This window comes from Mastigoproctus giganteus, chromosome 2, assembly GCF_048544385.1.
Source record: "Mastigoproctus giganteus isolate SK-2022 chromosome 2, ASM4854438v1, whole genome shotgun sequence".
Lineage (NCBI taxonomy): Eukaryota > Metazoa > Arthropoda > Arachnida > Uropygi > Thelyphonidae > Mastigoproctus > Mastigoproctus giganteus.
Window position 1 is genome coordinate 182,936,292 of NC_143576.1, and position 24,026 is coordinate 182,960,317.

The following is a 24,026-nucleotide window of genomic DNA, read 5'->3' on the forward strand; positions in this document are numbered from 1 at the left end:
GTTCAAGTATTCCAAATATAGAATCTGAACAATACATCAGGCTCCTTGAAAGCATCCAAAGACTGGCAACTCGCATGGTGAAATCGGCAAAAGGACAACTATATGAGGAAAGACTCCAATTATATGGGCTACAGTTCTTGGCAACCAGGCACACCAGAGTCGACCTGTTTGAAGTTTAAGTCTCTCAGAGGGATTGGTAAAATGAATGAAGTTGAATTTTCACCGTTATAAAGATTTCCAGAACAAGGAGCGTAAATTAAAACTTTTAGGGGACGAGGTTTAGACTAGATTGTAGGAAAAGTTATTTTTGCCGGCTAGTCGTTATTAATTGCTGTAACAATTACCTTTACATGTAACTGATGCTGCCAGTTTGAACAAATTCAGGGGTGAACTTCATAGTTACCTATACGAGGAAGGAAGCACATAACTTTTTTTTTTTTTTCTTATCTGATTTTTTTTTTTTTTGCTAGTTTAGCAAAAGCATATAGCTTTTCCTTGCACTATGTGGTGAATATTCCGTTGGATTGGAAAAGTGCCAATGTAACTACCATACATTAGGGTGGTTCTAAGAGTGAAGTGGGAAATTATCGCCCTGTCAGTCTGACTTCAGTGGTAGGGAAAATCATGGAGGCAATGTTCAAGGGAAGAATTCAGGATCATTTGGATAGAATTGAAATTCTCAAGGATAATCAGCATGGTTTTGTAAAGGGAAAATTATGTTTAACAAATCTGGTTCGCTATTTTGAAAGGGTCACTCATGAACTGGATTTAGGGAATAATTTCGACATTATTTATTTAGATTTCAGCAAAGCTTTTGACTCAGTCCCACAGGAGTGGTTGCTTTATAAGCTGGAACAGGTTGGAATCACTGGGAAAATGCTTAGATGGATATCAGGATGGCTTCAGGGCAGGAGGCAGATGGTTGTGATAAATGGCTATTCCTCAGATTGGGTTTATGTAAGAAGTGGGGTTCCCCAAGGATCAGTATTAGGACCACTGTTGTTTTTAATTTTCATAAAGGACATTGATGAAGGGATAGAGGGCGTGATGTCTAAATTTGCAGATGATGTTAAAATTGGTAGAGTAGTTAACGATCACTGACAAGCCGAGCTTCTTGAGAGAGAGCGATCTAGATAGACTTCAGAAATGGTCAGAAAAATGGCAGCTATGCTTTAATCCAACAAAGTGTAAGGTATTACACCTGGGAAACAGTAATCCCAAAATAACTAATTCACTTGGTGGAGTTCAACTAAATCCAGTACTGGAGGAAAGGGACTTGGGTGTTACGATACGGTCAGACATGAAATTCTCTGAGCATTGTAAACAGGTTGCAAGGAAGGCCCATGGTGTCCTATCGATGATCTATCGAACTTTTGCAAGTAGAGATAGGGACGTGATAATCCCATTATATAAGGCTTTTGTTAGACAACACTTGGAACACTGTGTTCAAGTTTGGAGACCGCATCTAAAGAAAGACATCGGGCTCTTTGAAAGGGTGCAAAGAAGGGTAACTTGCTTGGTGAGATTGGCAAAAGGGCGTCCTTATCAAGAAAGACTTCGAATATGTGGGTTGCAGAGTTTGGAATCTAGACACCTTAGAGGAGATTTGATTGAGGTGTTAAAGGCTCTGAGAGGCATCAGTAAAATGAATGAGGACGAAATTTTCAAGATTATAAATGATGATAGAACTAGGGGACATAAATTCAAGTTACGGGGGGGGGCGATGTTTAGATTGGACTGCAGGAAGTTTTATTTTAGCCAGCGAGTGGATAGTAGAGGCCAACAGTTTGGGGAAATTCAAAGATCATCTGGATAGTACCTTCGGGTAAGGGAAACGCATAGGATGACAGGTTTAATTTACTTTTCTTTTATTAATTATTAGTTGTTTTTTTTTATCATTGTTTTATTCGTGTTTTTTTTTCTTTTTTTTTTTTTTTTTGGCTGGTGCAGCATAAGCCATCGGCTTTCTTGCACCATGCGGCCATTACTAATATTATTACTCTTACTATCTGAGCCATAGAAGAGTCCCATAAATATTCTCAACATCATGGATGACATTCCAATTCGGGTCTTTGCCATTCGGGCTCAATTTACAGTAAAATTACAATTTACACGCTCAATTTACAGTAAAATAAATTGAGATATGAGAGTGAGGAATGCTTAACATGAAATCGATGTGGGCAAACATGGTCTTTCTAGAATGCTTTATTGTGTACATCAAGATCATTCGATCCTGATTATAATGTTGTTCGTTACATAGAAACTTGTTCCCGTCACAGTCTGAAAAACCAGGTAGTACGGCGTTTATAATTACCGCCCGACCCACACCAGTTGGAAAAGACTCGAGTACGAATCCTGCAACGAGGCGAAGATTTTTTATTGGCTCAGTTAATCGGTTTCAGGTGTGGACAGTTTGGTTTTCCCTACCCAGGGGTGTTCCTAGGATATGTGGTGCCCGGGTGCCAATTGAAATTTGGCACCCCCTTTAAAATGTTCTTAATATGTGCATGTAAGTTTCAGATTTTCAGGCGCCCATTGAAAGTTGACACCGAGTGCAGTGCACCTCGGGGCTGCCCTCCCCTGCCCCTATCGCTCGGAAACTGGGTTTTTACTCCAGGAAAATATGCAAATAGGGCAGGAAAAACATGAAATTTACGGACATAATACACATGGGCATATGTTAGTTCTTCGGTGGCCCTGATATACCAATTTGTTTTTTTTTTTTTTTTTTGTTTTTTAGAAAAAAAAAAAGGTCCTCAGTGACTGCAATAAGTTTCTGGTGAACTTTGGTATGTTACTGAAGTGCTTCTCAATACCGTGTTTTTTTCTCATTTCAGTTTGGATGATATATGTTTATGCGCATATCTAGCATGCCTCCTCTTTCTGTTCAAACTTGAACCTTCAATTACCTACACTGTGCTGCATTTTTTTAGCTACACCCCTGCTGTGCACACAAATGATTTGCCCCACAACGTTGCAAGTCGCATGACCACAGTAGTGGATATAAATGCAGCAGAACAACCTTTCTAGCATCAGTTAAGCGTACAGACCATAGCAAGAATGGGGAAAAGGAGGGACATAACGGACTTCGAGCATGACATGGTAGTAGGTGCAAAATATGCTGGACAAAGCATCTCTGAAACGGCAGTTCTCCTGAACTTTTCACGTACCGCAGTTTCAAGGGTGTATCGAGAATGGTGCAACGAACAGAAAACATCCTCTCAATGGCACTCCATGGAAGAAAACCCCTTATTGTTTAGAGAGGTCAGAGAAGGATTGCTAGAATTGTGCAAGCAAATAGACGGGAGACAATGTCGCACATCACGTCAGAATACAACCTTGGTGTGCAGAACAATATATCGCAATGGACCACTAGTCGCACTTTGTCGCGAATGGGTTACAACAGCCGACGGCCACATCACATACCTTTTGTTATCAATGAAGAACAAGAGAGTAAGCCTCCTGTGGGCACAGCAACGCCAGCACTGGACTATCGAGGAGGGAAAACAGTTGCTTGGTCTGACGAGTCGAAGTTCCTGGTATATCATATTCGTGGAAGGCTCGGAATTTGGCGAAAACAACATGAATCCATGGACCCGTCATGTCTGACGACTACTATGCAAGGTGGTGGGGGCAATGTTATAGAGTGGGGACTGTTTTCTTGGCACATGTTGGGTCCATTGATACTCATAGATTCACGTCTGAATGCTACATCGTTGCTGACCAAGTGCATCCGTTCATGTTGACAATTTATCCTCAGTCAGGTGGTTACTTCCAGCAGGATAATGTGCCGGTGCACAAAGCCCGAATCACTATGGAATGGTTCCAGGAACATGACAATGACTTTTCTTTGCTGCAGTGGCCCGCTCAGTCCCCCGGATCTCAATCTTATTGAATATCTTTGGGATGAGCTGGAAAAGGCTGTTCACTGCAGGTCTACACCTCCGTCGAATCTCAAGGAACTGCCTGACACTCATGTCTGCATGGTACTCCATTCTTGCACAACGTTTTCAGCATCTTGTTCAATCCATGCCTAGGCGAATTCAGACTGTTTTGAAGGCTAAAGGATGCTCAACACGCTACTAGGTAGGCGTACCTAATAAAGTGGCACCACGGTGTATTTTGATTGTTTGTTATACATACAGTATAACGTTAGTGATAAACTTACACTGGCAGATTTTTATTCCAAACTGGTGGGATTTTTAATTTTAGTAGTGATGGCAGCACTGTACAGTGTCATTGCTAATATGGCGACTTTCGTATTGTTTTGGGATGTGAATAATGTGGTATTCAGTTACCTGAAAATATGAATTGTCCTAAGTACATGAGTTTATTTCATTTACATGCTTTAGATGTGTTGCTGCAGTGTAGCTTCCGGTAACAGATATGAGCATAATCGCCAGTTATGTTGCAAGCTGCATTAGAAATGCTAATGGCACAAACCTTATTAATTGGACCGTTCACTCGAGGATATGGATGTGGCCGGCTGGGAAATTGTTTGTACCAATGTACACCAAATTGCCACATTCTGCAACGGAGCTGATGAGCACTTCATTATTTGAACTTCCATACACACATCGATTATCACGTAAATCATTTAGTTTAATTAATTATGCTACAAAGGAAGGTAAGTTAGACTAGTAATTTGTCATTAGAAGTGCATTTACGAAAGCTAGCTTTTATTAATAGTTGCAAAATGATGCAAAGAATCAACTTTAAAAGAAGAAACAAAATCTTCATTTGCCCATTCCTTCTAATAGTTGAGTCTTGAATAAATTTAAGCCGCCCACTTCCCAAACCTCTGCTTTTTTGGTCGCACATCAATAGACCATTCCATGTGCATTAACAGTGAGAATTGTCTTAAGTCAACAGAAATGCTTTGTTGGAGGGATGCTGCTCCCACACCTCCTGCTACTATCAAGATAATCTTATACTAACAACTAATACTGCAAAAACAATCAAATCATCAAAAAAACTATTTGAATACAAAGAAAACTTGCTTCATCAGACTATTGACTGTTCTCAATGGCAGTTGCAGTTGTTGGAAGAAAAATAAAAATAAAAAAAGGAAAAGAATAAGTGACGACAGCAGAGAAAAATATCCAAGAGCAGCACGATGCGGACGACTAAAAAATAACCAAGTGCAAAACGACACTAAACAACACGATAAAACAAAGCAAATGATAATTTCACATTTACCACAAATTTTGCCATTACTGCTAAAATCAGAAGCAAATTTTCATCCAGTAAAACAATTGGAAAGGCAAATTACGCACCCACAGTAATCAGCCAATCGCAAAACTCGAAAGGACGATCACTCTGTTCTTCAGCCCTGCCTGCAACACAGTGACAAGGTGAACTCATAAAATGGAGATCAGCCCCTTTCTTTATCTACTAACTTGAGTATGATACTAGTCAAATGGTATGTTATTTTGGAATTATTGCTACCCATATACTGTCTTGCATTTATCAATGTTAAACCTCACTTACAATTTTTCCACGCATCTGCCTAATTTATTCAGGTTTTGTTAAATTATCATATCCTGTTTACCTCATTAACCACCTTTCCCATCTTTGTATCATCAGCAAACTTAAACATTAAACTTAATGGCTGAACTCCAGATTATGGATTCACTGCGTTATGGGCATGGCCAAATTTGGGACGGATTGAAGCAAAAGAAGTATGGATTTTTTAATAGACTTTCATTTTTGGCTAATGAAAAAAGGTTAGTTTATGCCAGTAATTTGGAACGGATTCAAGCAAAAGAAGCAACTTCCTCTGGAGGTGTACCCATAATCCGAACAATAACCAACGTAATATTTAATTAGCCTACATCAAGTTTAATTTCAAAACATTAATTCACAATTAACAGTGGCCATTAACACGTGCTACTGGCTTTTTTGATGACCTTTTTGAACCAGGATTAAAAATATTGAGTCATTATGGATTGGAGAGAGCAGGGACATTTTTGGGCATTCTTCTCTCCACGACTGAATTATTCAGTCTCTGCAGAAGGTTACCTGACAGAAATATCCAGTTTTTATTGTCAATTTTTAATAAAAAGTTATAAAAGTATGGTGAGTTTCCCTTGAAGTGGATTAAAAATCTGGTGCCACATATTTGCATAATGCAGTAGTGAACATGTTAATAACTACTCTATGAAAAGTTGATATAATGACTATCCTCCCCACATCCAACTAGAAAAGACCTGAGCTTAAATACCATAGATGAGGGGGGAATTTTTATTGGCCTTTTTTTCACAATCTTGTTGAATTAGTCTTAGGTGATGGTAGCATGGTTTTTCTCTTGGAAACTGGGATTTTTTGTCTAGCAAATGGGCAACTCAAGTGCAGAACACAAGCAATTTACAGACATAATATAACACAATATAGTCTAAATCCCAGTATAGTCTGATGTGCTGAAAACTCTACAAACAACATCTATACACCCATGATTCATTGCCTATCATAATTTTTAAAATTCAGGATCTGATACAGCTTGCTCGAACAACTTGGATGAAATGAGTGCTTGATATTGTCTTCAATCTGAAGTAAGAATACATAGTACAAACTTGGCACCCAGCTGCCAAGTTTGTTTGAAGATTGCTCAGAGAAATCTTGAGGTTTCTCTAAGAAACCATCAAATAACCTATCAAGTTGAGTTAGCTTATTTTAAGTATAGGATATTAGGATTTATTATGAAAGCTGTTGTTTTAATGGGAGTGCATGATGTTAGTATACAAGATCAGAAGCAATGAATAGATTTTGATTAGCAGCTGTTAATTGAAGCTTGTTGATGTTATTGAAGGGTGCACATGCAAATATATTCACAAGAAGATTGGATACAAGTATATACACTTCCACATATGATGGCATGCAATAAGATGTGTTCTACACATCCCTTGACAGTGGCACAGTAATAATGCTTGTTTTTGCAAATGTCTCATAAGCTGTGCTTTTAATAACAGACTTTCTCTGAATGTAATATTACTTATTAATTTAATATATATTTTTATTGTTATATTTTATTCTTTAACTAAAATAAATAAGTATACATATTTATTTTCTTTTTTCCTTTAGAATATAGCACTTCTGTTAAGCATGATTCCAGAACTGAAATCCACAAAACATTTGATTACTTTATTGATTCAAAAAGGAAAGAAGCAAAGAGAAGTATCCTGGTAGAGGTTTCTTCGCGCCAGTCTTTGGGCACATTATACACATGTTGCCAGAATTTTGGAACTGTTAAAAAGATAATTCATTATAGTATAGGAACAGGTGAAGTAAGTAGTTTACTAGGAGCAAAACTTTTGTTTTATTTATTTATTTTTTTTCTCTTGATGTACAGCTTTACACTACACTATGGCAGAAAGACTTGTGTATTACCAATATAGCAATTATTATTGTATTATTTAGTTGAATAGAATAGTACACTATAGTCATTTTATAATGTGTATTTTTCTTTAGCCATATGTTTTAATTTATTTTAATAACATACTTTCGAGCTTCCTTTTAATTGTATTATTTCTGTATTTTGTTCTAATAACATGCCAAAATTGCAACATCCAGATAACAAATTATTATATCATTACAGAATGAGTTATGTACAGAGTGGAAGTAGGGTGAAGAACTACAGTGCACTACTTTAGTCATGTAAAGGTAGAATGGCTATTCCAGGGTTTTACTGAAAAATAAATGATGCCAAATGAATTTCTTTCCTTAACCTGACAATCTCTTAGTAATCTCATTTAGCTCCTGGCAGACACACCCTGCTTCTGGTCCACCTGTCCTTATTGCAAAAAAAGTTCCTTGATTTTCCCTAATAATAGTACTCAATAAAACTCTCCTTTTGAATCAGAGCAATCTGTAGTTGTTCATTCTCCTCATCTTGAATTGGGATTGCATCGCCTGACAATAGCTACTTGAATCCCCGATGAATCCTCAGTTTTATTTGTCTCTAAATAAATAATGTCATTCTGTTGTGTCCTCTTTGTGGACTTCAAAGGGGCCTTTGATGCCCTTTGGTGGCAAAGTGCCCTCGAGAGGTGCTGGGAGGCTGAAGTGTCAAAAGCAATATATAATCTTTTGTCAAGCTATTTCTCATATCGTTCCATAAACGTCAAGAGTGGATCTGTACAAGTCTCCAGGAATGTTTCACGATGTCCACAGGGGTCAATATTGGGGCCCCTGTGCTGGAAAAAAATATATATAACATAACTGTTTTGGGATATAACTTAAGGATTTAATTTTTGTTTTGAAATTTTATTGAATTAAATCGGAATCATGACTCTGACCAGAGCAGCAAAGCAAAAGGCTCAAGCTCATGGGAGTGCTGTGGTTCAGGGGAGAACTGAGGGGGGCAGTTGCCCTCTGAATCACAGTCTTTTAAAATGCACTGTTTGCTTGATGTTTGTGGAGCAGTCGGGTACAGGACATGATACTGCCAAGGGGGATGTCTTTGTGTGTGCACGATGTAAGGAGTGTAAGGAAATCAGGCGACAACTCAGCGTTGTTATGGGCCTTTATGAGAGCTTGAAGGACAGGGTGGATGCCCTCGAAGGAAATAAATTGAGGGGCCCATCAAGCTCTCAGCTGCCCACATCAACGCCAGAGCTTGCACTTGGTCATCAGGCAACACAGAGGCAGCCCCCTAGGCAGAATGCGCTGGTCCCAAAGGAACTAGTAGTTGTTGGTGACTCTATTGTCAGGGAAACGGGGAACATGCTTTGTAAAAAGGATAGGTGGAATAGGACCAGGGTATGTCTGCCAGGGGCAAAGGTTGATGACGTTGTAGAGCGGATATCATCTTTTAAGGGCACAAAAGGTGATATAGTTGTACACGTTGGCACTAATGATATTAAGAGTAGGAGACCGGCGGAATTACTTAGCAAGTACAGGTCACTGTTGAAAAAAAGCCGTGAATTAGGGTTGAATTTGAAAGTGTCTGCAATTCTGCCCAGACACGATAGGAGGGAGTATATGATGAGAGCCTTGTCGATCAATTCGGCCCTGGAGGGATTGTGCAAGGCTCAAGGGGTAGAATTTTTTTCAGCCTGGACTGTACTTGTTAACAGGAGAGATTGCTTCTACAGGGATGGGATACACTTAAATAGAAAGGGAGCAAGAATTTTTGCTGATGCTGTCGAGGCAGTGTTAGGTGGGTCGGAAAACTGCTAGTTGGGGGGGATACAAGGACTAATAGATTAACAGTAGCCACTGGCAGAGGTGGAAGTGATTCTTGCACTGCTTCTATTGAAATGAGCAGAAGCCTGAAAAACAAGATGCAGGATATTTCAGAGACTGCTGGGAGTCATTGCGGTACAAGTAAACACATGGGTTGTGTTAGGGTAGCTAAGAATAGAAACAGGTGCATGTATACCTGCGTGTACACCAATGCTAGGAGTTTGGTAAATAAAAATGATGAATTTGAGGTATTGCTCAAAACATCAAAGGCAGATATTGTTGGGATATCAGAGACGTGGTGTCACACAGATATAAGTAATGCGGAACTGGAATTTGGGGAATACAATGTGTATAGAAAGGATAGACAGGACAGGAGGGGAGGAGGGGTTATGCTATTAATTAAGAAACACATAAAGTCCAAGGAAGTGAAGCCAGTTGACATCGATGGACAGGGCAGTGTCGAGTCAGTTTGGTGTGACATAAGCATAGGGAAATCAAAATTGAGAGTAGGAGTGTGCTATAGGCCTAATGACTCTGATGAGTATAATAAGATATTGTACAAGGAAATAGAGTGGGCCAGTAAATCAGAGAGTCTTATAATGGGGGATTTTAATTTCCCAGATATTGACTGGAATTTGTGGGTTGGTCACTCGCACACTAGCAAGGCTTTTGTGGATTTATTGGATGATTGTTTTCTACATCAGCATGTTCGTGAGGCAACAAGAGGGAGCAATACTCTTGATCTGATTATCAGTAGTGATTCTTCATGCATTAAGAATCTGCAGATAAATGAACCACTAGGTGGCAGTGATCACAGTGTGTTGAAGTGGGATTTACTCAAGGAGGTAACTACCATCAGAGGTAAAGGGAAGGGTTTTTGTTTTCGTAAAGGCGACTATGATGGTCTGAGACAGTATTTAAATTCTATACAGTGGGACCAACTGATGATGTTACCAACAGCAAACTTAAAATGGGAGGCATTCAAGGAACTAATCTTGGAGGCTACCAGGCTTTACATACCAACTAAGAAATATTGTTCAAGGTTTAGGCCTAAATGGTTGTCAGATGAACTAATGAGACATGTGGCAGAGAAGAAAAATGCATGGGATACATACAAATTAATGGGTGACATGGAAGCCTATGATAGATATAAGTTGGTCTGTAACCAAGTCACAAAGGAGATTAGGCAGGCAAAGGCAGACTACGAAAAATCCTTGGCAAAGGATGCAAAGAAAAACAGAAAAGAGTTCTTTACATATTTAAACTCAAGAAGGAAAGGGATGAATCAGATTGGTCCACTGGATATTGATGTTTCAACAGTTGAGGATCCTGCTCAGGTGGCTAACAATTTAAACGAGTATTTTGCATCTACATTCACGCATGAGGAGTTATTCAGGAAGGAGAATGATGTAGGTAAAGTAAACATTGGCAGTGAGCTGGATGATTTTGTAATAACTGAGAGGAAAGTGGAGGAGAGATTGTTGAGGATAAACATAAAAAAGGCACCTGGGGTGGATGGGATCTATCCAGTTATATTAAAGGAGGCAGCAAAGGAAGTAAGCAAGCCCCTAGCCATAATTATGAGAGCTTCTTTGGACTCAGGGGAGGTACCCATAGACTGGAGATGTGCAAATGTAACCCCAATTCACAAAGGAGGATCAAAGGCTGACACAAGTAATTATAGACCTGTTAGTTTAACTTCTGTTCCAGGTAAATTAATGGAGGCACTGGTTAAAGAAGCACTGCAGGATCATCTAGACAAGAATTCAGTTATAGCTCAGATGCAGCATGGTTTTGTTAAGGGCAGGTCTTGCCTGACCAATTTGATTGGATACTATGATGTAGTCACAAAAGAACTGGATGCAGGGAATAACTTTGATATTATATATTTGGATCTTAGAAAGGCTTTTGATACTGTTGCACATGGAAGACTGCTGCACAAATTGGAGCAGTGTGGCATTGGAGGCAATTTGCTGCTATGGATAAGGGGATGGTTGAGTGGCAGAAGACAGAGAGTGGTAATCAATGGACACTGCTCAATGTGGACTAATGTTATTAGTGGAGTTCCTCAGGGTTCAGTGTTGGGTCCATTGTTGTTTTCGGTGTTTATGAATGATATTGATGATGGGATATCAAGTTTAATGTCCAAGTTTGCAGATGATACAAAGGTTGGCAGGGTTGTTAAGGACACTACTGACGCTATGCTGCTGCAACAGGATCTGGAAAGGTTGAACAGATGGGCTGAGAGGTGGCAAATTAAGTTTAACATTGACAAATGTAAAGTACTACATATGGGAAACAGTAACCCCAGAGCAACGTATCAACTCTGCGGTACTACACTGACAGTGGTGGAGAATGAAAAGGACCTGGGGATAATTGTGCAGGCAGATATGAAGTTCTCTGAGCAGTGCAGACGAGCTGCAAGAGTAGCTCATGGTGTCTTGTCAATGATAAAGAGGAATTTTTCTAGCAGGGATAAGGAGGTGATTATTCCCTTGTATAAGGCAATGGTTAGGCCACATCTTGAGTACTGTATACAGGTCTGGAGGCCTCATTTCAGGAAGGATGTGGAGCTGCTGGAACGGGTACAGAGAAGGGCAACAAGATTAGTGAATGGAACAAAGGGTTGCTCTTACGAAGAAAGGCTTAAGTTTTGCAAATTACAGTGTCTGGAGACTAGGCACCGGAGAGGTGATCTGATAGAGGTGTATAAGGCTTTGAATGGTTTGAGCATGCTCAATGCCAATGGGATTCTTCATCTTGCTCAGAATAATCAGCTCAGAGGGCATAAATTCAAATTGAGGAAGGACGGGTGTCGGATAGATGTGCGGAAATTTGCCTTTGGCCAGCGGGTGGTTGGTTGGTGGAACCGACTTCCATCAGTTATTGTTGAAGTTGATAGCCTAAACAAATTTAAAGCTCAACTGGACAGGTATTTCGAACGAACGGAGAGGTGAAATGGGAGTGGTGTGTGTTTTTTTTTTTTTTTTTTTTTGGCTGATGCTGAATAAGCTTGCTTTCTTGCATCATATGCCTCTACTAATGCTAATGCTAATATGCGGTGGTCATTCCCTGACCTTTCCACATCCTCCGTATTTGGTGGTGACAGGCTTGAACCCCGGTCTAATCAAGAAGCGTTTGCTACGCACTGATGCTCCTTCCCACCTGGCTACGGAGATGCCCATTGGAGAAGAGACAATCACCAAGTTGTGATCTGAGGTGCCTAAAGGACCTCTTACTTCGACTGTGTATTTAGAAGGTTGTTTGTGAGAAAAAGATCAAGCATGTTGGCTGTATGGTTAAGATTGTCCGGTATTCTTGTAGGTAAATGAGCAATCTGTGCAAGGTAATTAGTAATTGCAAAAGCCTCAGCATCTCGACCAGCTGGGTCGGTGTGACTGGAAAATGGAAGCCAGCTGGAGTTGTGAACATTAAAGTCACCAAGGAAAATTACCTCACTGTTAGGAAAGTTGGACTGGAAAAAGTCAAGTTGCAAAGAGAGGAAGTCAAAGAGCTCCAAGTGATTAATGGTGTCAAATTCACACCTCATTGTGTGAATTTGACACAATGAGGTAGAGAGATTTTAAGCCAGAGAAGATCGAAAAGAGGAGATTCCAAATTACCAAGTTTCTGACAGGGAATATCAGAACGGATATATGCACAAGTACCACCTTTGAGGCGAAAGGAATCATACAGCGAATAATTTGGGCAACTACCGAGATTCTGTGAGAAAAAGTAAATGGGGTTTGGCAGACTGCAAGTGGAAATGGACATTGTTGAGATTAGAATTGAGACCACTTATATTTGTGAAATGAATTAGGAAGTGTTTGGGAGGTTTAGATATTTTCGCAGATAAGCTTACTCTATTAGTTTGACAATTCATGGTGTATTCAATGGTAAGAAAAAGTGGGTGGGCTGTATGAAGTAATGAAATTTTTGGATATGTCGTACACATGGTAAGAATATACAGAGATCCTTGAGATAACGTGGTCTCGACAATGCCACCCTGCATACACACTACTCGGACTCCCTCTAGTCACTATCTGGCAGAGTAGAGGTAGCAAGATTATACACTAGCTAATCCAGAAGCCTCCTAGAGCGTTACCTGTAAGTTCGGTCCGGTGTACTAACTAGCTGCCAGCCTGCGAACACCGTTTTAGAGCTGCACCTTTGAAATGTAAGGAAGATTGGATCTCGCCATGAAGTTCATCATAACCTCAAAAGTCATCAATCATACTGCATGATGGGAAAGATGGGGAAGGGTCGACTGGAACTTAGCTCTGGAGACTAAACATGGATTCCACCACTTCGAGCCTCCAATAAGCAAAGTGGTGGTTTTACACCGGTTGATGAGAGTCATCTACCACCTAGTACTGCCTGGTAAAACAGAGGGGCAGCATTGCTCCATGTGGTGTGGGTGCTACACCACGACCCAAGCTTACGTTGGTTCATTTAAAGCTAGTAAGGGCTAGTTGGAAAGATTTAAAATCCATGGAGAAGCTAACTTATCTTTATCAAGTGCAAATCAAGAAGGAGCCGAAACTTCCAAAAAAGAACTTGTTAAAATTATTGAAAAGGGGTGTTATACTTCTCAACAAGTTTTAGCACAGATTAATCTGGAATTTTTTGGAAATGAATGCCTAAAAGAAGTTTCATATCAAACGAAGAAAAAAATAACATGCCAGGCTTCAAAGCAGCAAAGAATCGGTTAATTTTATTGTTGAGTGGTAACGCTGTGGGGGATTTTAAATTAAAACTCCTTTTAGTCTACCAGGAAGAGGACCACAGTACAACCCGAAATTGACCAAAGACAAACTCGACAGCCCAGGGCCATCGGATTAATAAATTCATGATTTTAATTGGCATTTTAAGTTTAATTTTGATGCGTAATGTAGTTACTTACCACATAATTATATACATATGTAATGCAGAATATTTTATATGTACAAATTTTTGAATATTAAATATTTTGACCGACATTTGTGCATCTTTTTACTACTGTTTATTATTGATTAGGAAATATCTTATGGCAGAGACTGCAACTCACAAATACATATGTTACCTTATGGGAATATGGCACTCACTTAGCACTCTGTTTTTCCAGAAAGAATTATCAGCGTTAAGTCGGGGTCACCTGTAGTTCTTATTACTGATTAAAGATTGGCTCTGAAATATCTAAAAAATATTAAGGGGTTTTTTTTTTTTTTTTTTACCCAATCTGTATAATAATATATATATATATATATCTTTGGCAGAAATATACTTACCATATGTGTTTTTTTTTTTTTTTCCCCCTTTACAGCAGTATTTTCTAATAGAATTTAATGACCATCAAGCAGTTGATACTCTTCTTCAAAGATGTGATCACTTAGAATGCAACAACTTATTTTCTATTAATTCGAGACTTCTTTTGTTGCCAAGTGAAATATGCACTGACCTCACAGTGAAAGATATTCAGTTTGAATCCTGTGAACTCTCATTAAAATCAGGTGTAACAGAAAAATTACTCCATGCCAGTTCTGTAAGTTCTACTTGATTTAGTCAGATAGATGTTTTACTTAAATGTATTATACATATTTCTGAATTTCACCTTATTAGTTTTTGTTTTGAAATAATAGCAGATCTAAGACTTCCAGTTAATCTTGCTTTTTTATTTATTTTATTTTAACAAATCATGACTTGGATAGTACTAAAAAAAAATGTAGTTAAAAATATTGCATGTCATAATAATCTTTTTTTTTTTTTTTTCCTTTTTGATTCTGAAAGATCTCTTTTTCTTTCTTTTAATAAGGACCTTAGGCATTTAAGATATTAGAACCTATATTCTTCTGTACCATGTATAGGTTGAAGGTTGAGAAGGATAGTACTTTTTAACATTTACTTCAATTTCCATATATTGTAATGTTCAGAAAAATGCATATGAAGGAAGACTGTTCCAAAGAACAGAGTAGAATAGATAAATGAGGAGGAGGAAAAAAAAAAATTTGTCTGGGGCTGTGATTGGATGTTGATTTCTTGAATTAGTTGTTCAAAGTGACTTGTAAGAAAAGAAAAAGGCGGAATTATAGATGCTAATTTAGAAGAAAATATCCATAGAAAAGGCATGCAACAGAAGCAGGATGTCTTTGTGTTGGGGAGTTTATAAATGAGAAACCATTGTTAACACAACTACCTCGTTTTGGATAATCTAGGAGTTAAGGAAGTTTTGGGAATGCCATCCCAAAACTTCCTTAACAAGAAACTGCTGCCTGCAGCTGTTTCTTGTTAAGATGCAAGAAAAATATTTCATGGTAGATTGGATTTGTGATTTTTACAGAGTTAATAGCTGTCTTAGAAGAAAAATAACAGCAAAAGCGAAAGGGAAAACTATTTTTTCAATGTAGTTGTTGGTTTTTCGGTATATCAGCAATTTTTTTGTTCTGCGTGCTAAAAAATCTGGTATAATTCATGGGGGGGGGAGGATTCCCACTCCTATTTGAAATTGGCTGACTACAGCTCTAGTTGAGGAAGCCTTTAGAAATTCCTCCAGTTCATGACAGGACATGAACCCAGCCTTTTTCAAATGAGTGACAAATGGTGAAATCACTATACAATGGAAATTCATTGTTGCAAAGGATTGGTGCAGAGGAAACAACATTTGTGATATGTATATGCCAAGAAAGGTTAGAAGTCATGGTTATCCCCAGATATGTGATCTTGTTTAGAAATCAGAGTATCATTAAAGATGAGCATGTGAATAACACTTTTGAGAGAAATGAGAGAGAACAGAGTTTTAGAAGGTTTGAAGTTAGCTAAATCTTCTTCTCATTGAAGATTGGCATTTCAGGAACTTGTGATAGATATTTGGTCAGAAAATTGCTAGCTTGGGGGAATTCAGACTAATAGATTAACAGTAGCTGCAGGCAGCAATGGAAATGATTCTTGCACTGCTACTGGAATGAACAGCAACCCAGAAAGACAGTTGCTGGGGATTTCAGGAACTGTTGGGAGTCATGAAACAAGTAAATACATAGGCTGTGTTAGAGTAACTAAGAGTAAGAACAGGTGCATGTATACTTGCATGTACACCAATGCTAGGAGTATAGTAAATAAATTTGATGAACTTGGTTAAGACATCCAATGCAGATATTGTTGGGATATCAGAGATGTGGTGCCACTCAAGATATAAGGGATGCAGAATTGGAATTTGGTGAGTACAATGTGTACAGAAAGGATAGACACTATAAGAAGGGAGGCAGGGTTATGCTGTTAGTTAAGGAACACAAAATCTAAGGAAGTACATCCAATTGATGTTAGGGAACAATGCACTGTTGAGTCTGTTTGGTGTGAAAACTGTTTGGTGTTTGTTGCACTGGCAAAGCAAAAGTGAGGGTAGGAGTTTGTTATAGCCCTAATGACTCTGATGAGTACAGTGAACAACTATACAGAGAAATAGAATGGGCCAGTAAATCAGAATGCCCTATAATTGGGATTTTAACTTCCCAGATATAGACTGGAACTTGTGGATTGGTCACTCGCACACTAGCAAGGCTTTTGTGGATTTATTGGATGATTGTTTTCTACAGCAGCATGTTAGAGAGGCAACAAGATGGAGTAACACACTTGATCTGATTATCAGCAGTAATTATTCATGCATTAAGAATTTACAGATAAACGAACCACTAGGTGCCAGTGATCAGTGTATTGATGTGGGATTTACTTAAAGATGTCACTACCACAGGGGTAAATGGAAGGGCTTTTGCTTTCGTAAAGGCAACTACAGTGGTCTCAGATTTTTTTAGGTTCTATACATTCACAACAAAAAATGGAAGACTGTTCCACCAATCAACTACTCACTGGCTAAAGGCAAATTTCCGCACAGCTATTCCTCAACTATCTTTCCTCAATTTGAAACTGTGCCCCCTCAGGTTCTTAGTCTGAGCAAGAGGAAGAAACCTATCAGCATTCAGCTTGCTCAACCCATTCAAGGCCTTATACACCTCAATCAGATCACCCTGCAGGTGCCTACTCTCCAGACGCTGCAATTTGCGGAACTTAAAGACTTTCTTGGTAAGAGTACCCCTTTGTTCCCCTCACCAATCTTGTTGCCCTTCCTTGTACTTGTTCTAGCAACTCTACATCCTTCCTAAAATGAGGCCTCCAGACCTGTACACAGTACTCTAGGTGTGGCCTGACCATTGTCTTGTATAATGGGATAATCACCTCCCTGTCCCTGCTCGTAAAATTCCTATATATCATTGACAAGACTCCATGACCTGCCCTTGCAGCCGTCTGCACTGCTCAGCGAACTTCACATATGACTGCACAGTTACCCCCAGGTCTTTTTCACTTTCCACTTCTGAGTGTAATACCACAGAGTTGGTATGTTTCTCTTTGGTTATTGCTACCCGTATGCAGTACTTTGCATTTGTCAATGTTAAACTTCAGTTGCAACTTCTCAGCCCATTTTTCCAACTTATCTGGATCCAGTTGGAGTAGCAACTGGATCCAGATAACAACCCTGCCGACCTTTGTATCATCGGCACACTTGGACATTAAACCCAATATACCTTCATCAATATCATTGATAAATATACAAAACAACAGTGGGCCCAACACCGAACCCTGGGTAACCCCACTAATAACATTTGTCCACAAAGAGCAGTGTCCACTGATTACCATTCTCTCTCTCGTCTCCCACTCAACCATCCCTTTATCCATTGTAGCAACTTACCCTTAATGCCATACCTCTCCAATTTATACATCAGTCTTTCATGTACAACAGTATAAAAGCTTTTATGATATCAAAATTATTTTTGGCATTCAGTTCCTTTGTGACCACATCATAGTATCCAATCAAACTGGTCAGACAAGACCTCCCTGTAACAAACCCATGCTGTGTCTAGACATCTAAATAGCTATTACTGTAGTCTTGTCTAGATGATCCTGCAATGCTTCTTTAGCCAGTTATTCTATTATTTTTCCTGGAACACAAGTTAAACTAACAGGTCTGTAGTTACTTGTGTCACCTTTTGAATCTCCTCTTGTGAATTGGTGATACATTTGCACACCTCCAGTCCATGGGGACTTCTGAGTCCAAGGAAGCTCTCATAATTAATAAGAAGTAAGCAAACCCATTGGCTAACGGTTTGCTTACTTCCTTTGCTGTCTCCTTTAATATAACTGGATGGATCCCGTCCATCCCAGGTGCCTTCCTTATGTTTAACTTCAACAATTTCTCCTCCACTTTGCTCTCAGTAGTGTTTGATAAACGTCTGGCACTCCCCTCATTGAATAACTCCTCCTGTGTGAATGTAGGATGAAAAATGCACATTGTTTATCAGCTACCTGAGCATGATCATTGATAGTCAACCTATCTATCTGTAGGTGGTAGATGACTTTCATCAACCGGTGAAATACCCTTTGCTTATTGGAGGCTTGGAGTGGTGAAACCCATGTTTAGTCTCTAGAGCAAAGTTTCTGGCACCCCCCTCCCCCCCATACTTCTCCTTCAACCCATGCACGGTACTAAGTACTATAGGTTTTGATACCTTTCGTGTTTGAGGTTTTCATTAAAAAAAAAAAAAAAAAAAGCGGTCCGATCTGATTCATCCCTTTCCTTCTAGAGTTTATAAGTAAAGAACTCTTTGCTGTTTTTCTTTGCATCCTTTGCTAAAGATTTCTTGTAATCTGCCTTTGCCTGCCTAACCTCCTTTGTGACTTGATTACAAACTAGTTTATACCTGCCATAGGCCTCTGTGTCATCTGATACTTTATATGCATCCCATACATTTTTCTTCTCTGCCATGAGCCTCGTTAATTCATCTGACATCCATTTAGGCCTAAACCTTGAACAGTATTTCTTAGTTGGAATGAAAAGCTTAGTAGCCTCCAAAATTAAGTCCCTGAAGGCTTCCCATTTAGAATTCAACATTGGTAACATCAGCTGATCCCACTGTACAGAATTTAGAAACTGTCTGATAACTCTGTAGTCACCTTTACGAAAGGAAAAGCCCTTCCCTTTAGTCTTGATGGTAGTTACATCTTTAAGTAATTCCCACATCAGCACATTGTGATCACTGTCACCCAGTCGTTCTTTTATCTGCAAATTCGTAATGCATGAATAATCAGTGCTATAATCAGAACAAGAGTATTACTCCCTCTGGTTGCCTCTTGAACATGTTGCTGTAGAAAACAGTCATCCAATAAATCTACAAAAGTCTTGCTAGTGTGCGAGTGACCAATCCACAAGTTCCAGTCAATATCTGGAAAGTTAAAATTCCCCATTATAAGACATTCTGATTTACTGGCCCACTCTGTCTCTGCACAACTACTAATTATACTCATCAAATTCATTAGGCCTACAACAAACTCCTACCCTCACTTTTACTTTGCCAGTGCTTATTTCACACAAAAGACTCAACACTGCATTGTCCACCAACATCAGTTGGATGCACTTCCTTAGATTTTATGTGTTTCTTAACTAACAGCATAAACCCTCCTCCCTTTCTGTCTTGTCTAACCTTCTTGTACACATTGTTACTCCCCAAATTCCAATTCTGCACTACTTATATCTGTGTGACACCACATCTCTGATATCCCAACAATATCTGCCTTTGATGTCTTGACTAGCACTTCAAGCTCATCAAATTTATTAACTATACTCCTAGCATTGGCGTACATTCAAGTATACATGCACCTGTTCCTACTCTTGGTTACCCTAACACAGCCGATGTATTTACTTGTTCCACTATGACTCACAACAGTCCTGGAAATCTCCATCACCTTGCTTTCCAGGCTGCTGCTCATTCTAATCGAAGTACTGCAAGAATCACTTTTGTCTCTGCCTGTGGTCACTGTTAACCTTTTAGTCTGTGTATTCCCCTCTAAGCTAGCAGTTTTCTGATCCACCTAACCTAAATTCTAATCTAAAAGATTAGAATCGACAAGGCCTACTTGGAAAAGCCTGGAGCGGATCCATGGCCAGTAATTATAAATGTAGAAAAAGACTGGAGCTAACCATCTTCGGGTGGTGGTCTTGTTAGTGGCAAAATAACTTCTGATATGAATTTGTGAGTGTTTGTATTCCATCTAGTCTGCCACATGTTTATTAGTTCATCCCAAGTTCTAAGTTTTTAATGTTTAAATTTGGTGTCAAAATTGCACGTTATCCCAAGAATTTCAGTAGGAATATGTCTCTATTTACAACAAAGACCTTTGTATATCAAAGGTAGGTCCTTTGATGTGAAATAAAATTTTACTGAAATTTTAATTTTAGTTTTCCTGTGAGACAATGCACCCGAGGCAAATGTCACCAAAGGGATGAACTCTTTTATAGTATAAAGAGAGAGAGATCCTGTTTAATCTCCAGTCAATTTAGTTATCTGGATTGAAGATACTGTAAATTTCTTGAAATTTACAGTTGATTAAATTTCTTGAAATTTAATCAACTGTACAAGATAACTCATAAGCACTTTCATTGGGAAACCATTGGAATCATTGTTCTGTTGATCTTTGGAGGCCTCCTTGCTGCAATGCAGTGCATAAGGTTTTTAGAAGTTTTGTTAAAGCCAATTATCTAAAACTGTATTCCAAATTAAGAGACATCCCCCACTCCAAGAAGCCATTCTGGAAAGGAACTACTGTTTTGAAATAATATTATACTTCTATTTTGGAAATAATTTCTTATCACTTTGTAAAGGTGATTAGACCAGTCTCCTCTATGAGAACTACAGAGGGCTCTCCCTCCCATCAGAAAATCAAGTGTACCCTTAAAGTCAATAAAAATGGCCAGCTCATATTTAGGCAGAAGTTTTGACATTGACTAGAGCATCTTCACAGGACTGGCCCCTTTTAAAGTACCAAACTGGCAGAGAGTAATTTAAGTTTTGACTTTTAGTCAGAGTAATAATCCTTGATGTGATTAGCTGACCAGATTGGTCTGTATGCTCCTGGATCAGAATTTGTCTGGCTTTCATAGTACTTTAATAAGTGTGTTTTCCATAACATGATGGCATTTTTAATTTACTTTAATTTACTTTTAATGTTATTGTTATTTAATTTTTAATTAACAGTACTTTAATAAGCACTGTTTTCCATAACAAGGAATTTTTCCATCATGGAAAAATGCCTTTCAAGAGGCATTTGTTGTATAAGTTTAAAAGAATATTGCATTATTTCAAAGAACTTTATTATACAAACATTTAACCAAATCAAGATCCAGACATTGATATTATGACTAATTTTTTTTTATCCATGCTGGACAAACCAGTGTCTTCGGAAGATTGACGAAGAGAGTTAATGCTTCTCATTAAATGACGTTTTTGGAATCCATATGGGGTTATTTTGAGAAAGAAGGAGAACCAAAATAGCATAAACAGTAGCCTGCTAATTGATGGGTTCCATCATTGTAACTAATAACTGTATTTTATATTTGAAGAGAATGTTATTATTTATTATTAATATCCATATGCAAGGAAGCCTGAGGCTTATGCTGCACCAGGAAAAAAAAAAAAAAAAAACAGTTCCAGAGAGAGAGAGAGAGAGAGAGAGAGAGAGAGAGAGAGAGAGAGAGAGAGAGAGAGAGAGAGAGAGAGAGAGAGAGAGAGAGAGAGAGAGAGAGAGAGAGAGAGAGAGAGAGAGAGAGAGAGAGAGAGAGAGAGAGAGAGAGTCAAAATTAGAAGGGAATCACCAAGAAAGAGAAGAATGATGATATCCAGCTCAGGACCCTGGGTGTGCCAAGCCCATACTCACCAGATGTGAGCCCCTGGGGTTGCTGTATTTTATTTTTACTGATTTCTTTTTAAAAAGCCCCAATGGTCATGAATATTTTGCCAAGAAACAAGTTTCTGAATTTCAGTGGCTTTGTCATGAGGTTTTTCAAATGCTGATTGTTTAGGTTGTGATTATAAGCAAGACTTAAATTTTCTTGCAATGTAAGCAGGTGGACAGGATGCTCATGCATACCTGCCAGCTCTCCAGATTTATAATGGAAACGATTTAGTCTTTTGACTCATTTTGATCCCTTATTGTGTAATTCTGGATATGTAAACCACTTCCAGAATTACACAATTCATACTGCTAGTATTTATATTAATAGGCACAGCAACCAACAGAGACAGGATTGTGCCACAAATGCTAATCTCTTTAAACTGTTTAAACCAGCTATTTACAATACACATTATTTTGCATGTGAGGTCATGCCATGAGCTGTTCATCTAAAATCTGTTCACTATTTGATCCTCCAGATAAATCCTGCTATGAGACTGAGAAGCTGCATTTAAAGTTTGGATTATTACTTGATAGAGCAATTTCCATCAGTAAATACCATGAACAATGCAGTTTACACTATAGGTGCAGTTTAGTATTACCACAGAGCCATTCTTGTTTGCGGTTTGAGAATAACATTGTAGAATTGTACCACCTGGCTAATGCAGAGGTCTGATTCAGATCCTGTGGCACATCATTAGAATAAGGTTGAATGCTACTTTAGAGCATGGCCAGTTCTTTTCAGCTGTGCAGCTAAACTGCTACAACAGGGAAAGGTGGTGGGGAAATATATGAGCCATCCTCTACTGTAAATTGGTCACAAGTATTCCTAGGTGAATCAGAATCATCACTTCATGCACCATCAGGCATCTCTCATATTATGAAGTTATACTTCATAACTGAATTTCCATTATTGCATCACCTAGGTACCTAACCTACCTACCAAAGATACACCAAATAACCTTGAAATGGTGCATCTGGGTGGTGGTATCTGCTGAGAATAAGTAACAATAGCCTTCTCTATTGGTGAAGTGTTACTTAATCCAAGGTAGTGCAATATCATGATAACTCGTTGTGAAGGTATTCACAATATGAGATACACCTAAAACGATGCCATTCTCAGCTAATTTAGAGTTTGCTGCGTACTAACATGATACAATTGCACAAACTTGTATGTCAGTTAAACTTTTATGCAACCTGAGGCTTAAGCTCTAAAAGCATTTTAGGTGAATCTAGGTTAATCTCTTGAATAAATATTAAAGTTCTATTCTATAAAATATTCGAGACTTTCTTGAATACTATGGAGAGTAGTATATAAGATCTCTTTATGTGAGTGCATTTTTCAATGTTTGATTGTGTGCTTTTTTTTTTTTTTTTGTTTGTTTGTTGAAAATTTAGGTAGAAGATCAAATGCAAATACTTTATGACAATGAAAAACTGTCTGATTTGGGAACAAGACTGAGGTTTTTTGTTTGCTCATTAATAGAGGATGCCTTGAATGGTATGTTTCAAGAATGCTCCATTTCACCCTTTGGATCAACAGTTAATGGTTTTGGAAAATACAATAGTGATTTGGATATGATTTTACATTTGCATCATTCCAAGGTAAATTTATTCTTTATGAAATTTATAAATTTATTATAAATTTTTTTTGTTAAGTCTTTTAACAGAACAAAATAACTTTCTTCATTCAGTGCATAGTGATTTGAAAATTGAATTTTGAACATATGCCTGTCAGAGAGAGAAGCTAACACACATCACAGTGACAAACATGCACTGAAATGTCACAGATCGAGTCTCTGAAATGTTTATTCCAAAAGTCTGTTTCATTTGAACAGCCCTATATAAGTTTTTGAAGTTAGGGTGCTATGAACACCATATGAAACTACATGGTTAATATTATACAAAAAGTTTCCTTTGTTGTCATCATAACTTCAGGAGGTGATTACTGAGGTCATTCTGATGCTAAAATGCTGTATTAACATGAGTCCGATTCACAATGGTTGCTGGGCTATGAGTATATGAAGTGTAGCTTAGCTTGAAGGAAGTTAATATGGGAAAAAAAAAACATTTTTATTGAGAATAATTACATTACA

General features: G+C 38.4%; 1 protein-coding gene across 1 annotated transcript in view; it reads left to right on the top strand.

Moving 5' to 3' along the window:
- Positions 1-4,260: 4,260 nt before the first annotated feature.
- The window catches only part of LOC150089818 (poly(A) RNA polymerase, mitochondrial-like), a 114,559-nt gene continuing 94,793 nt past the window's right edge, over positions 4,261-24,026 (top strand). Inside the window, exons 1-4 of the mRNA XM_090368838.1 lie at positions 4,261-4,627; positions 7,081-7,283; positions 14,486-14,704; positions 23,329-23,535. Of these exons, the coding sequence (XP_090224964.1) occupies positions 4,387-4,627; positions 7,081-7,283; positions 14,486-14,704; positions 23,329-23,535 (870 nt within the window). The 5' untranslated portion in view covers positions 4,261-4,386. The remainder of the gene's footprint in view (positions 4,628-7,080; positions 7,284-14,485; positions 14,705-23,328; positions 23,536-24,026) is intronic.